The sequence below is a fragment of the Salvelinus fontinalis genome, chromosome 3 (assembly GCF_029448725.1).
Source record: "Salvelinus fontinalis isolate EN_2023a chromosome 3, ASM2944872v1, whole genome shotgun sequence".
Taxonomy (NCBI): Eukaryota; Metazoa; Chordata; class Actinopteri; order Salmoniformes; family Salmonidae; genus Salvelinus; species Salvelinus fontinalis.
In genome coordinates this window covers 47,811,574-47,826,653 of record NC_074667.1, presented here as the reverse complement: position 1 = coordinate 47,826,653, position 15,080 = coordinate 47,811,574, and the positions used below count along the sequence as shown (strand labels likewise).

The following is a 15,080-nucleotide window of genomic DNA, read 5'->3' as shown; positions in this document are numbered from 1 at the left end:
AACTTTTGTCCATTTATTATCAGAAGACATAAAAACATGGCCAGAATTCCATAGTTCCAAGGTGAGCTTGGTAAGAACTGTAAGAACTACACTATATATGCAAAACTATGTGGACACCCCTTCAAATTAGTGGATTAGGCTATTTCAGCCACACCCGTTGCTGACACATGTTTGAAGTCGTGTACACAGCCATGCAATCTCCATACAAACATTGGCAATAGAAAGCCCACCGTCACAGGATGCCACTTTTCCAACAAGTCAGTCAACATTTCTGCCCTGCTAGAGCTGCCCCGGTCAACTGCAAGTTCTGTTATTGTGAAGTGGAAACGTCTAGAAGCAACAACTGATCAGCCACGAGGTGGTATGCCACACAAGCTCACAAAACAGGACCGCCGAGTGCTGTAGCGTATAAAAATCACCTGTCCTTGGTTCCAACACTCACTATAGAGTTCCAAACTGCCTCTAGAAGCAACGTCAGCACAATACCTGTTCATCAGGAGCTTCGTGGAATGGGTTTCCATGGTCGAGCAGCTGCACACAAGCCTAAGATCACCATGAGTAATGCCAAGCATTGGCTGGAGTGGTGTAAAGCTTGCCACCATTGGACTCTGGAGCAGTGGAAATGCGTTTTCTGGAGTGATGAATCACACTTAACCATCTGGCAGTCTGACAAATTAATCTGGGTTTGGCGGATGCCAGTGGAACGCTAACTGCCCCAATGCATAGTGTAAACTGTAAAGTTAGGTGGAGGAGAAATAATGGTCTGGGGCTGTTTTTCATGGTTCGGGCTAGGCCCCTTAATTCTAGTGACGGGAAATCTTAACGCTACAGTATACAATGACATTCTAGACGATTCTGTGCTTCCAACTTTGTGGCAACAGTTTGAGGAAAAGCCCTTTCCTTTTTCAGCATGACAATGCCTCTGTGCACAAAGTGAGGTCCATACAACACCATCGAACACCTTTGGGATGAATTGGAATGCCAACTGCAAGCCAGGCCTAATCGCCCGACCTCACTAATGCACTTGTGACTGAATGGAAGCAAGTCCCCGCAGCAATGTTCCAGTGGAAAGCCTTCCCAAAAGAGTGGAGGCTGTTATAACAGAAAAGGGGGACCAACTCCATATTAATGCCCATGGAATGAGATGTTCGACGAGCAGGTGTCCAAATACTTTTGGTCATATAGTGCATTTTATATGGTATTTAGACATAATGATATAAAATGTAACTTCTTTACATCAAGTTTCCCAGTAAAACTAAGTTCATTGCGGGGACAGGAAGAAAGAACTCCCTGGGAAAAACAGAGATGGAGGGGTATGATCATTTTCTTTGGTCATTGTCCCTGCCATGTATATACCCCCCCAAGCCGACACCGCGACGGCTCTCAAGGAACTACACTGGACTTTGTGCAAACTGGAAACCGCATATCCTGAGGCCGATTTTATTGTAGCTGGGGACTTTGATAAAGGAAACATTCCAGAAATTCTATCAACACATCTCCTGTACTACACTCGGAGAGAATCCGCTTTACCATTGTTACTCTCCCTTCGTTCTGCTCCTCCCCGCCTATAGGGAGAAACGTTTTAGCAGGAAGCAACCGTAGTAAGGACTGTTCAACATTGGTCTGACCAATGCATTTAACCACGGCCAGGTGACTGGGAATATGGTTCTGTACAAACAACCCAGCTATGACCTCCGTAAGGCAATCAAAGAGGCAAAATGACAGTACAAGGACAAAGTGGATTCTCAATTCAATGGCTCAGACACGAGACGCATGTGGGAGGGAATCCAGACAATCATGGATTATAAAGGGAAAGCAAGCTAAACACCTTCCCCTGCTTTGAACAAAACAACACCGAGCTGCCGACGTGGGCTCCTGCCGCTCACGAGGACTCTGTGCTCCCGATCTCTGTGGTCAACGTAAGTAAGATATTCAAGCTTGTTAATCCTTGTAGGCCTGCTGGCCCAGATGGCATACCAAGCGGCATCCTCTGAGCATGTGCAGACCAGCTGGCTGGAGTGTTTACTTATATTCAATCTCTCCCTATCCCAGTTTGTTGTCCCCACTTGCATCAAGATGTCCACCGTTGCACCTGTACCCAAGAAAGCGAAGGTAACTGAACTAAATGACTATTGCCCTGTAGCATTCGCTTTTTGGAGTCACTTTTACTGTAAATAAGAATAGAAGGTTTCGAAAACACTTCTACATTAATATGGATGCCACCATGATTACGGATCATCCTGAATGAATCGTGAATAATGACGAGTGACAAATATCATACCCCCAAATAATTCTACCCTCCCCAAGTTTCTTTTGGGGGGTGGGGTTCCTTCTTCTCTGGCAACTGAGTTAGAAAGGACACCTGCATCGTTGTAATGACTGGATATATTGATACACCATCCAAAGTGTAATTAATTAACTTCACCATGGTCAAAGGGATATTCAATGTCTGTATTTTTTTTACCCATCTGCCGATAGGTGCCCTTCTTTGCGAGGCATTGGAAAACCTCCCTGGTCTTTGTGGTTGAACCTGTGTTTGAAATTCACTGCTCAACTGAGGGACTATACAATTAACTGTATGTGTGGGCTACAGAGATGAGGTAGTCACTCAAAAATCATGTTAAACACTATTATTGCACACAGTGAGTCCATGCAACTTGTTGAGCACATCATTACTCCTGAACTTATTTAGGCCTGTCATAACAAAGGGGTTGAATACGTATTGACTCAAGACATTTCAGATTTTCATTTTTAAAACATTTCAAAAAACACAATTCCACTTTGACATTATGGGGTAATTGTGTCTATGCCAGTGACACAAATTTGTAAATTTAATTCATTTTAATTCACTTCCTGCAACGCAACAAAATATCAAAAAATTCAAGGGATGTAAATAATTTCTGTAAGCACTGTACTGGCAATGTTGTCTAGACACACCATTCACATGCATATGTATACTGAATAAAAATATAAATGCAACATGCAACAATTTCAAAGATTTTACTGAGTTACAGTTCCTATAAGGAAATCATTGAATTTAAATAAATAAATTAGGTCCTAATCTATGGATTTCACATGATTGGGAATACAGATATACATCTGTTGGTCACATATACTGTACCTTAAAAAAAAAGTAAGTGGTGCGGATCAGAAAACCAGTCAGTATCTGGTGTCACCATTTGCCTCATGCAGCATGACACATCTCTTTCACATAGAGTTGATCAGGCTGTTGACTGTGGCCTGTGGAATGTTGTCCCACTCCTCTTCAATGACTGTGAGAAGTTGCTGGATATTGGCGGGAACTGGAATACGCTGTCGTATAGGTCAATCCAGAGCATCATTGGATGACGTATGGTGAGTATGCAGCCCATGGAAGTACTGGGACATTTTCAGCTTTTTTTTCAGAACATAAAATTCTCTGGCAACAGCTGTGTGGCATTGTTGTGTCAAAACGTCACATTTTAGTGGCCTTTTATTGTCCCCAGCACAAGGTGCACCTGTGTAATGAAAGCTGTTTAATCAGCTTTTTTGATATGCTACTTCTGTCAGGTGGATGGATTATCTTGGCAATGGAGAAATGCTCAGTAACAGGGATGTAAACAAATTTGTGCACAACATTTGAGAGAAATAAGCTTTTTGTGCGTATGGATTTTTAAAATTTCATCTCATGAAACATGGGACCAATGCTTTACATGTTGCGGTTTATATTTTTGTTCAGTATACATATTGCGTTGTCAAATCAAATTAAATTGTATTTTTCACGTGCTGAATACAACAGTTGTAGACTTTTACCGTGAAACAATTAGAGAAAGCTAAGGTAACTGATCTAAATGACTATCACCCCGTAGCACTCACTTCTGTCATCATGAAGTGCTTTGAGAGACTAGTCAAGGATCATATCACCTCCACCCTACCTGACATCCTAGACCCACTCCAATTTGCTTACCGCCCCAATAGGTCCACAGACGACGTAATCACACTGCACACTGCCCTAACCCATCTGGACAAGAGGAATACCTTTGTAAAAATGATGTTCGACTACAGCTCAGCATTTAACACCATAGTACCCTCAACTCGTCATTAAGCTCGAGACCCTGGGTCTCGACCCCGCCCTGTGCAATTGGGTCCTGGACTTTCTCACGGGATGCCCCCAGGTGGTGAGGGTAGGAAACAACATCTCCACCCCGCTAATCCTCAACACTGGGGCACCCCAAGGGTGCGTTTTCAGCCCTCTCCTGTACTCCTTGTTCATCCATGACTGCGTGGCCATGCACGCCTCCAACTCAATCATCAAGTTTACAGACGACACTACAGTGGTAGGCTTGATTACCAACAACGACGAGACAGCCTACAGGGAGGAGGTGAGGGCCCTCGGAGTGTGGTGTCAGGAATATAACCTCTCATTCAACATCAACAAAACAAAGGAGATGATCGTGGACTTCGGGAAACAGCAGAGGAAGCACCCCCCTATCCACATCGACGGGACAGTAGTGGAGAAGGTGGAAAGTTTTAAGTTCCTCGGCGTACACATCACGGACAAACTGAAATGGTCCACCCATTTCAACAGAGCCTCTTCAACCTCAGGAGGCTGAAGAAATTTGGCTCGTCACCAAAAACACTCACAAAATTTACAGATGCACAATCGAGAGCATCCTGTCGGGATGTATCACCGCCTAGTACGGCAACTGCTCCACCCACAACCGTAAGGCTCTCCAGAGGGTAGTGAGGTCTGCACAACGCATCCCCGGGGGCAAACTACCTGCCCTCCAGGACACCTACACCACCCGATGTCCTGGAAGGCCAAAAAGATCATCAAGGACAACAACCACCCGAGCCACTGCCTGTTCACCCCGCTATCATCCAGAAGGCGAGGTCAGTACAGGTGCATCAAAGCTGGGACCGAGAGACTGAAAACCGACATCTATCTCAAGACCATCAGACTGTTAAACAGCCATCATGAACATTGAGTGGCTGCTGCCAACATACTGACTCAAATCTCAAGCCACTTTAATAATTAAAAATTGGATGTTGTAAATGTATCACTAGTCACTTTAAACAATGCCACTTTATATAATGTTTACATACCCTACATTACTCATCTCATATGTATATACTGTACTCTATACCATCTACTGCATCTTGCCTATGCAGTTCGGCCATCACTTATCCATATATTTATATATACATATTCTTATTCATTACTTTATACTTGTGTGAGGTATAAGGTAGTTGAGAAATTGTTAGATTACTTGTTAGATTTTACTGCATGGTCGGAACTAGAACCACAAGTATTTCGCATTACTAGCATTAACATATGCTAACCATGTGTATGTGACCAATACAATTTGATTTGATTTTTACTTACGAGTTGTTTCCCAACAATGCAGAGTTAAAAAGTAAGAAAATGTGCAAATAGAAAAGAGTAACATAATAATGAGACTATATACAAGGAATACCGGTAACAAGTCAATGCGCAGGGGTACAAGGTAGTTGAGGTAATATGTACATGTAGGTCGGGGTAAAAGTGACTAGGCACTCTGGATAGAGTAGCAGCAGTGTGTGTGAAAGTGTGTTGGAGTGTCAGTGTAAGTATGTGTGAGCATGTGGGTAGAGTCCATGCAAGAGAGTGAGTGAAAAAAAAAGCATCAATGCAATAGTCCAGGTAGCCATTTGATTAACTGTTCAGCAGTCTAATGTCTTATGGGTAGAAGCTGTTATGGGTGCCTTTTGGTCCCGAACTTGGCGCTCTGGTACCGTATGCCGTGTGGTAGCAGATTGAACATTCTATGGCCGGGGTGGCTGGGGTCTTATACAATTTTCCAGGCCTTCCTCTGACACCGCCTGGTATAGAGGTCCTGGATGGCAGGGAGTTTGGCCCCAGTGATGTACTGGGCCATCCACACCACCCTCTGTAGCGCCTTGCGATAGAGCGCTGTGCAGTTGCTATACCAAGTGGTGATGCAGCAAGTCAAGATGCTCTCGATGGTGCAGCTGTAGAACCTTTCGAGGATCTGAGGGGCCATGCCAAATCTTTTCAACCTAAGGGGGTAGAGGCACTGTTGAGCCTTCTTCATGACAGTGCTGCTGTGAGAGGACCATGTTAAGTCCTTAGTGATGTGGAACTTAAAGCTCTCGACCCACTTCACTACAGCATTGTCAATCTGTTATGGAGCGTGCTCATCCCTCTGCTTCCTGTAGTCCACGATCAGCTCCGTTTTGTCTTTCTGACGTTGAGGGAGAGGTTGCTGTTGTTCTGGCACCATGCTGCCAGGTCTCTGACCTCCTCCCTGTAGGCTGTCTCATCGTTGTCGGTGCTCAGGCTTACCACCGTCGTGTCATCAGCAAACTTGATGATGGCGTTGGAGACGTGTGGCCACACAGTCATAGGTGAACAGGGAGTATAGGAGTGGACAAAGCACACACCCCTGAGGGGTCCCTGTGTTGAGGGTCAGTTAGGCAGATGTGTTGTTACTAGTGCTGGGAATTTCCAGGGACCTCACGATATAATATTATGAAGATCGTGAGATCTTACAATTGGCTGCTGCAGAGGAACAAGAGAGAGTCATGAGAAAATGAGTTTTGATCAGTCATGGAAAGAAAACTGCTGAAAACAAATTGGCTACCTATTTAAAAAGATTAGAACAAGCTACAGTATGAATGAAAAATACTGGCGTTTTGGTGCAGGTACAGCCGACTACTACTGTGCTGTAGTCAATGAACGGCATTCTCACATAAGTTTTCTTCTTGTCCAGGTGGGAGAGAGCAGTGTGGAGTGCAATAGAGATTGTGTGATCTGTTGGGGTGGTATGCGAATTGGATTGGGTCCAGAGTGTCTGAGATGATGGTGTTGATGTGTGCCATGACCAGCCTTTCAAAGCATTTCATGGTTACAGATGTGAGTGCTACGGGACGATAATCGTTTAGACAGGTTAAATAAAATAAAATAACATTGAATTTGTCACATGCGCCGAATACAACAAGTGTTTTCACCTTACAGTGAAATTCTTACTTATAAGCCCTTGACCAATAATGCATTTTAAAGAAAATAGCCAAAAAAAGTAAGAAAAAAAAGTAAAGAGCAGCAGTAAAGAGCAGCAGTAAATAACAATAGCGAAGCTATATACAGGGGCTACCGGTACAGAGTCAATGTGCAGGGGCACCGGTGTCGAGGTAATTGAGATGATATGTACATGTACAGTTTACATACACTTAGGTTGGAGTCATTAAAACTCGTTTTTCAACCACTCCACAAATTTCTTGTTAACAAACTATAGTTTTGGCAAGTCGGTTAGGACATCTACTTTGTGCATGGCACAAGTAATTTTTCCAACAATTGTTTACAGACAGATTATTTCACTTATAACTCACTGTATCGTAATTCCAGTGGGTCATAAGTTTACATACACTAAGTTGACTGTGCCTTTAAACGGCTTGGAACATTCCAGAAAATGATGTCATGGCTTTAGAAGCTTCTGATAGGCTAATTGACATAATTTGAATCAATTGGAGGTGTACCTGTGGCTGTATTTCAAGGCTGACCTTAAAACTCAGTGCCTCTTTGCTTGACATCATGGGAAAATGAAAAGAAATTAGCCAAGACCTCAGAAAAAAAATTGTAGACCTCCACAAGTCTGGTTCATCCTTGGGAGCAATTTCCAAATGCCTGAAGGTACCACGTTCATCTGTAAAAACAATAGTACGCATGTATAAACACCATGGGACCATGCAGCCATCATACCGCTCAGGAAGGAGACATGTTCTGTCTCCTAGAGATTAATGTACTTTGGTGCAAAAAGTGCAAATCAACCCCAGAACAACAGAAAAGGACCTTGTGAAAATGCTGGAGGAAACAGGTACAAAAGTATCTATCTACAGTAAAACGAGTCCTATATCGACATAACCTGAAAGGCCGCTCAGCAAGGAAGAAGCCACTGCTCCAAAACCGCCATAAAAAAGCCAGACTACGGTTTGCAACTGCACATGGGGACAAAGATTGTACTGTTTGGGAAAATGTCCTCTGGTCTGATGAAACAAAAATATAACTGTTTGGCCATAATGACCATTGTCATGTTTGGAGGAAAAAGGGGAAGCTTGCAAGCCGAAGAACACCATCCCAACCGTGAAGCACAGGAGTGGCAGCATCATGTTGTGGGGGTGCTTTGCTGCAGGAGGGGCTTGTGACCTCACAAAATAGATGGCATCATGAGGAAGAAAAATGATGTGGATATATTGAAGCAACATCTCAAGACATCAGTCAGGAAGTTAAAGCTTGGTCGCAAATGGGTCGTCCAAATGGACAATGACCCCAATCATATTTCCAAAGTTGTGGCAAAATGGCTTAAGAACAACAAAGCCAAGGCATTGGAGTAGCCATCACAAAGCCCTGACCTCAATCCTATAGAATATTTGTGGGCAGAACTGAAAAAGTGACTATGCGAGCATGGAGGCCTCCAAACCTGACTCAGTTACACCAGCTCTGTCAGGAGGAAATTGGCCAAAATTCACCCAATTTATTGTGGGAAGCTTGTGGAAGGCTACCCGAAAAGTTTGACCCAAGTTAAACAATTTAAAGGCAATGCTACCAAATACTAATTGAGTGTATGTAAACTTCTGACCCACTGGGAATGTGATGAAAGAAATAAAAGCTGAAATAAATCATTCTCTCTACTATTATTCTGACATTTCACGTTCTTCAAGACTTCAGACTTCAACTGTAGGTACAGTTATTAAAGTGACTATGCATAGATGATAACAACAGAGTGGCAGCGGTTTAAAAGAGGAGGGCAATGCAAATAGTCTGGGTAGCCATTTGATTTGGTGTTCAGGAGTCTTATGGTTTGGGGGTAGAAGCTGTTTAGAAGCCTTTGGACCTAGACTTGGCCCTCCGGTACCGCTTGCCATGCGGTAATTTTTAGGGCCTTCCCCTGACACCGCCTTGTATAGATGTCCTGGATGGCAGGAAGCTTGGCCCCAGTGGTTTACTACCCTCTGTAGTGCCTTGCGGTCGGAGGCCGAGCAATTGCCATACTAGGCAGTGATGCAACCAGTCAGGATGCTCTCGATGGTGCAGCTGTAGAACCTTTTGAGGATCTGAGGATGCTGTTACGGAATGTTTAGCAGGACAGGAAAAGGGTCCAATTCATGCACTTATCAAGGGACATCCCTGGCGGACTCCCTAAACACAAATGCTTTGTTTGTAAATGATGTTGGAGTGTGCCCCTGGCTTTCCGTAAATAAATAAACTGAAAATCATGCCGTCTGGTTTTCTTAATATTAGGAATTTATTATTTTTACTTTTGATACCTAAATATATTTTAGCAATTACATTTACTGTTGATACGTATGTATATTGAAAACCAAGAACTTTTAGACTTTTACATAAGTAGTATTTCACTGGATGACTTTCACTATTACTTGAGTCATTTTCTATTAAGGTATGACAATTGAGTACTTTTTCCACCACTGGTTCTTAGGAACAGGGACAATGGTGGTCTGCTTGAAACGTGTTAGGATTACAGACTGGGACAAGGACATATTGAAAATGTCTGTGAAGTCACTTGCCAGCTGGTCTGTTCATGCTCTGAGAATGCGCCCTGGTATTCCGTCTGGCCCAGCGGCCTTGTGAGTGTTAACCTATTTAAAAGTCTTACATCGGGCCTCCCGAGTGGTGCAGTGGTCTAAGGCATTGCATCGCAGTGCTAGCTGTGCCACTAGAGATCTTGGTTCGAGTCCAGGCTCTGTCACAGCCGGCCGCAACTGGGAGACCCATGGGGCGGCGCACAATTGGCCCAGCGTCGTCCGGGTTAGGGGAGGGTTTGGCCGGCAGGGATGTTCTTGTCCCATCGCACTCTAGCGACTCCTGTGGCGGGCTGGGTACAATGCGGGCTGGGTACAATGCACGCTGACACGGTTGCCAGGTGTACAGTGTTTCCTCCGACACATTGCAACTGGCTTCCGGGTTAAGCGGCATTGTGTCAAAAAGCAGTGCCGCTTGGCTGGATTTTGTTTCGGAGGACGCACGGCTCCCGACCTTCGCCTTTCCCGAGTCCATACGGGAGTTGCAGCGATGAGACAAGACTGTAACTACCAATTGGATACCACGAAACAGTAGGGGCTCTCATGCCTGGCTCAGTGTTGGTTGCGAGCATTGAAGTCATTCAGCTCATCTGGGAGATTTGCATTACTGGGAAAATCACTGCTGGTTTTCCCTTTGTGCTCCGTAATAGTCTACAAACCCTGCCACATCCTACACCGGGTCTGACAGAGTGTCAGACCCGGTGTAGGATGTTAGAGCTGGAAACATAAGCATTTTGCTGAACCTGCGATAACATTTGCATAACTGTGTATGTAACCAATACATTTTTATTTGATCATGAAAAAAAAGTCATTCATACATTTGAATGCTAAAAGTATCTTATGTCAATTTGGACTTCTCCGTTTTCGGTCAAAATGACATGCCTAAAAGATCATGTATTTTCATCCACATTTTCATCAATTTTAGTTACAGTAACCTCAATGTGGCAATGGATGTGTTACTAATTTGAAACTTCATTAAATACTGTTACATTAATTAGCCTTAACTTTAGGCTAGTTCACGTATTACAAAAGTCATATTGAAATGTGTTTGGTTGACAATGCAAGCAACTATCAACATTTAAAGGAGATGCTAATGCTTGGATAGTTTCATCTGAGCCACTGGCTTAATCCTATTCTCTAATTTTTATTTGTGGTTTACTTGGAGACGTGAATCCAACATATCATTTGTTAACTTGTCCACAAGTTAATAGGTTATTTATTGTATTGCTAAAGTGATATTGTGTTTGGTTGTCAATGCAACCAAATATCAACATTTAAAGGAGATCTTTTGTGTCACTGACTTAGTCTGGCTTTAATTCCAGTTTGTCTACAAATTAAAAATTGATATGTTGGATTCAAGTCTCCATCTCAACCAAAGTTAAAGTGACTAAATAAAATCAAACTTCAAATGCACTTTAAATGAAGTTTGATTTAGTGCTATTCTTTAAAATTGCTTTTTGATTGAGATGGAGACGTGAATCCAACACATTAATTATTATCTTGAAGATTACATTGGAAATCACCCAAAGCTTGAAACCCTAGGCCTATATGTATTGTCTAGTTTTAGTTGTACCCTGGGTTGAATTGAAACAATAGCTGTTGATGACTTCGCAAATACTAAAGAGGACTAAAAAGTATCATTGATTATATATGACTTACCTATCAGTTGGAATGACTTCGATAGCAAGAGTGCATCTATTTCGTTATTAAAACTGATCAATTCACATAATAGCACATTGGTAGTAGTCCGTGACAAATATCAAAGCGAAGCAGGGCTGGGCTTTGTTAAAACCCTGGATGGGAGATCAGAAGTATAGCTGTAGATAAATCAGCCCTCCAGTAAGAGGTGCTGTCTGTCCAGACTGTTTTATTTCTGATAGAGGATATAATGTTGTAGATCTTGTGGTTTGTGTATGTTGAAAATTGATTACCATGATGACACACTCCTGTGGTTGAAATTTCATCCTTAAAACAGCAGTTTATGTTGATTTATTTTTTTTAAATCTATTGTATTTTTCACAAAACGTTGACAATTACTCCAGGGCCAGGTATCATGCTGTCAGCATTGAAGATTGATGACAACCGTGGAGATGTGTAGGCTAAATGTGTTTTCTATAACGCACATATGTCATTACCATACTGATTTAATTTTGCAGCTCAATTCTGATACATAGGATATAGGCAATATTAGGCTTACAATGCAACATAGGCACTATAATATACAAAAATATAGGAATTAATAGTCGATTAAATCATGCACTTCAAGTCTGACTATTGACTATTCCACGCATCAAATTCAGAATAGGGCAACAAGTGGAGTTTGGCGGATATAATAGTGAATATGGAGAATAAATAAATAATGATATGGGAAAAGGCGTAATTGGTGAGAATCTCCATTGGAGATGTTTCAGATCATCAGGTGGATGTAGTAAATAGGTTGTCGCGTCAACTGCGCTCCCACCGCCCGCTATAATTCGCCTTTATATTCAGAACCATGTTCAGTTCCCGGTACCTTCCCCATCCGCGCGTTGCTTAGCAGGCTACTGAAAAGCGTTCTTTATCGTCTTTCATCCGACCCCACCCCTTCTCATAGCATCCTAGCAAATCCCCGGCGGTGACTGGAGAGTTAAACGCTGAAAACTCGTAGGGTAAGCAACTACACATTTATTTTGTTCGAATTCTATAGCTTTTTGTGCAGAGTTTGACCAGCCTAGGCCTACTCTCTTTCTACATCAGTCTTGGGCTTTCATAATTCCTCTCAACTGAGATTTCATGGTTTACATCGAGTTTATCAGTATTTTTTTCTACTCATCACCCCCTCCCCCTCTAGCGTTGCCAATGCGAAACAGATAGCAGCTGTCTCTGAAAACTGTCGTTCTTGAAAAACCTGTGGCACTGAGAGTCTTTTTGATCTCCGCTTTCTCACTCTGTCTAGGTAGTCTCCATCCAAGACCACCAACATGTTGGACCCATCTTCCAGTGAGGAGGAAGCGGATGAGATGGTAGAAGAAGAACGCAAAGAGGTGTTGGCACCAAGTACCGGGGGCGCACGGGTGTCACCCAGCCGGACCACCGAGAGTTCTGGTGGGCTCCAGCCCTCGAGCCGGGGAAGCAGTGCTCGCCCATCCAGCCCCAGCCCCTCGGTGGCCAGCGATAAGGAGAAAGATGATCTGGAAAAGATGCAGAGGGAGGAGGAAGAGCGAAAGAAGAGGCTCCAGCTCTATGTCTTTGTAATGCGCTGCATTGCCTACCCTTTTAATGCCAAGCAACCCACCGACATGGCCAGACGACAGCAGAAGGTAAGACCACTGTAAATAATAAACACACAACAGTGACTACATACTTTAAAAAAAAGTAATTAAAATATATCCTATACTGTAGTATATCATGAAACTAGTCTTCTGGCATGGGATTAATGGTAGGGTAGTCATTATTAGAAGGGAACCACCCTTGCATAATGTTAACTAATAGAGCATTAATGATGGGGTGGAATTTGAGTGCAGCCCCCACTCTTCTGATACTGGTGTTGGAAAGAAGCAGGTCCAGTAAAGGCATATTTCAATAGCAGCAAAACTACATCAGTGACATGTCTACCAGTTGCAGAGTCACATAGTTTCCTTAAAGTGCATCTCCTGTTGAAATGTAGTCTAATTCAATCACAAGGAAGTGCCATATAGCTGTAAATATAGTGGGCTTTGTGTTTGTGGGTAATTTAAAGTGCCACCTTCATCTCACCCACTGCCTGTCAGTCACTCTGCTCTGGTGTACTGCCCATTGTAGTAGCACTTCCATAAGTCTAGCCTCCAGGGAGGATAATCATCCTTCTGTTCCTACATGAATCAAGTAAAGCTTGTACGGCTTTTGCACGGACGACCTCTAACACCAGATTAATTGCTTATTTCACAGAGTAGCATTTGTATTGTTGTCTACAGGAAATGTGCTGTATGCCTATATTTCATCTGACAGATTAATTTTCCACTGCATCCACTACATTATAAAATGTAGCCTAGTCATGGTCAAAAAAATTCACACACACACCTGCTAGTGGAAACCTTTTGGTCATGTAGAGCTTTGATCTAAGCTACCTGAATAGTAATGTGCCCAGCTCCAGGAGATATTACAATCACATCAGCCTCATTTACATACTGTATTAGCTTAGCATTTTTCAGCATGAATAACATTGTCCATCTCCCAAATAATTAAAATGTATAGACTGGCTTAATTCAAGTATATGTTTTTGCTAAAAGTAACATTGTTTCCTCCTCTCAAAGCCCTTAAACTTAAAATGAGTAACATGTCCATCTAAAATCCCAGCCAGTGGGCAGCATATGAGGCCATTTTTAATACATGCAGATTGAATCAGATTTTCTTTTTATGCAGCGGCAATTGTGGTGACAGCAAAAGGTCATTGCAGTGATGACATCCATCTGGATATCTCCATCATATATTTTTTTTTAATGGTGAAGTCAGAGATAGACTAAATAAATCTAATCAAATAACATTTTATTGGTCACACACATGGTTAGCAGATGTCATTGCAAGTGTAGCGAAATGCTTGTACTTCTAGTTCCGACGGTGCAGTAATATCACACAGTAATCTAGCAATTATACAACAACTATCTAATACACACCAATCTAAGTAAAGGGATGTAATAAAAATATATTCATATAAATATATGGATGAGCGATGACTGAGTGGCATAGGCAAGATGCAATAGATGGCATAAAATACAGTATATAAACTCAGCAAAAAAAGAAACGTCCCTTTTTCAGGACCCTAAGATAATTCGTAAAAATCCAAATAACTTCAGATCTTCATTGTAAAGGGTTTAAACACTGTTTCCCATGCTTGTTCAATGAAACATAAACAATTAATGAGCATGCACCTGTGGAATGGTCGTTAAGACACTAACAGCTTACAGACGGTAGGCAATTAAGGTCACGGTTATGAAAACTTAGGACACTAAAGAGGCCTTTCTACTGACTCTGAAAAACACCAAAAGAAAGATGCCCAGGGTCCCTGCTCATCTGTGTGAACGTGCCTTAGGCATGCTGCAAGGAGGCATGAGGACTGCAGATGTGGCCAGGGCAATAAATTGGAATGTCCGTACTGTGAGACGCCTAAGACAGCGCTACAGGGAGACAGGACGGAAAGCTGATCATCCTCGCAGTGGCAGACCACGTGTAACAACACCAGGAATGCACAATCCCTCCATCAGTGCTTAGACTGTCCGCAATAGGCTGAGAGAGGCTGGACTGAGGGCTTGTAGGCCTGTTGTAAGGCAGGTCCTCACCAGACATCATCGGCAACAACGTCGCCTATGGGCACAAACCCACTGTCGCTGGACCAGACAGGACTTGCAAAAAGTGTTCTTCACTGACAAGTTGCAGTTTTGTCTCACCAGGGGTGATGGTCGAATTTGCGTTAATCGTCGAAGGAAAGAGCGTTACACTGAGGCCTGTACTCTGGAGCTGGATCGATTTGAAGGTGGAGGGTCCGTCAT

At 42.9% G+C, this 15,080-nt stretch overlaps 1 protein-coding gene across 7 annotated transcripts in view; it reads left to right on the top strand.

The window, feature by feature from the left end:
* Positions 1–11,939: 11,939 nt before the first annotated feature.
* Positions 11,940–15,080, top strand: part of LOC129851017 (calcium-dependent secretion activator 1-like) — a 165,806-nt gene continuing 162,665 nt past the window's right edge. For 3 of the 7 annotated variants that reach the window (XM_055917173.1, XM_055917170.1, XM_055917172.1), the window contains exons 1-2: positions 11,953–12,224; positions 12,512–12,875. In XM_055917173.1, the coding sequence (XP_055773148.1) occupies positions 12,537–12,875 (339 nt within the window). In that variant the 5' untranslated portion in view covers positions 11,953–12,224; positions 12,512–12,536. Of the gene's footprint in view, positions 12,225–12,511; positions 12,876–15,080 lie in introns of all 7 variants that reach the window. The other 4 variants (XM_055917171.1, XM_055917168.1, XM_055917174.1 and 1 more) reach the window with 3 other exon arrangements.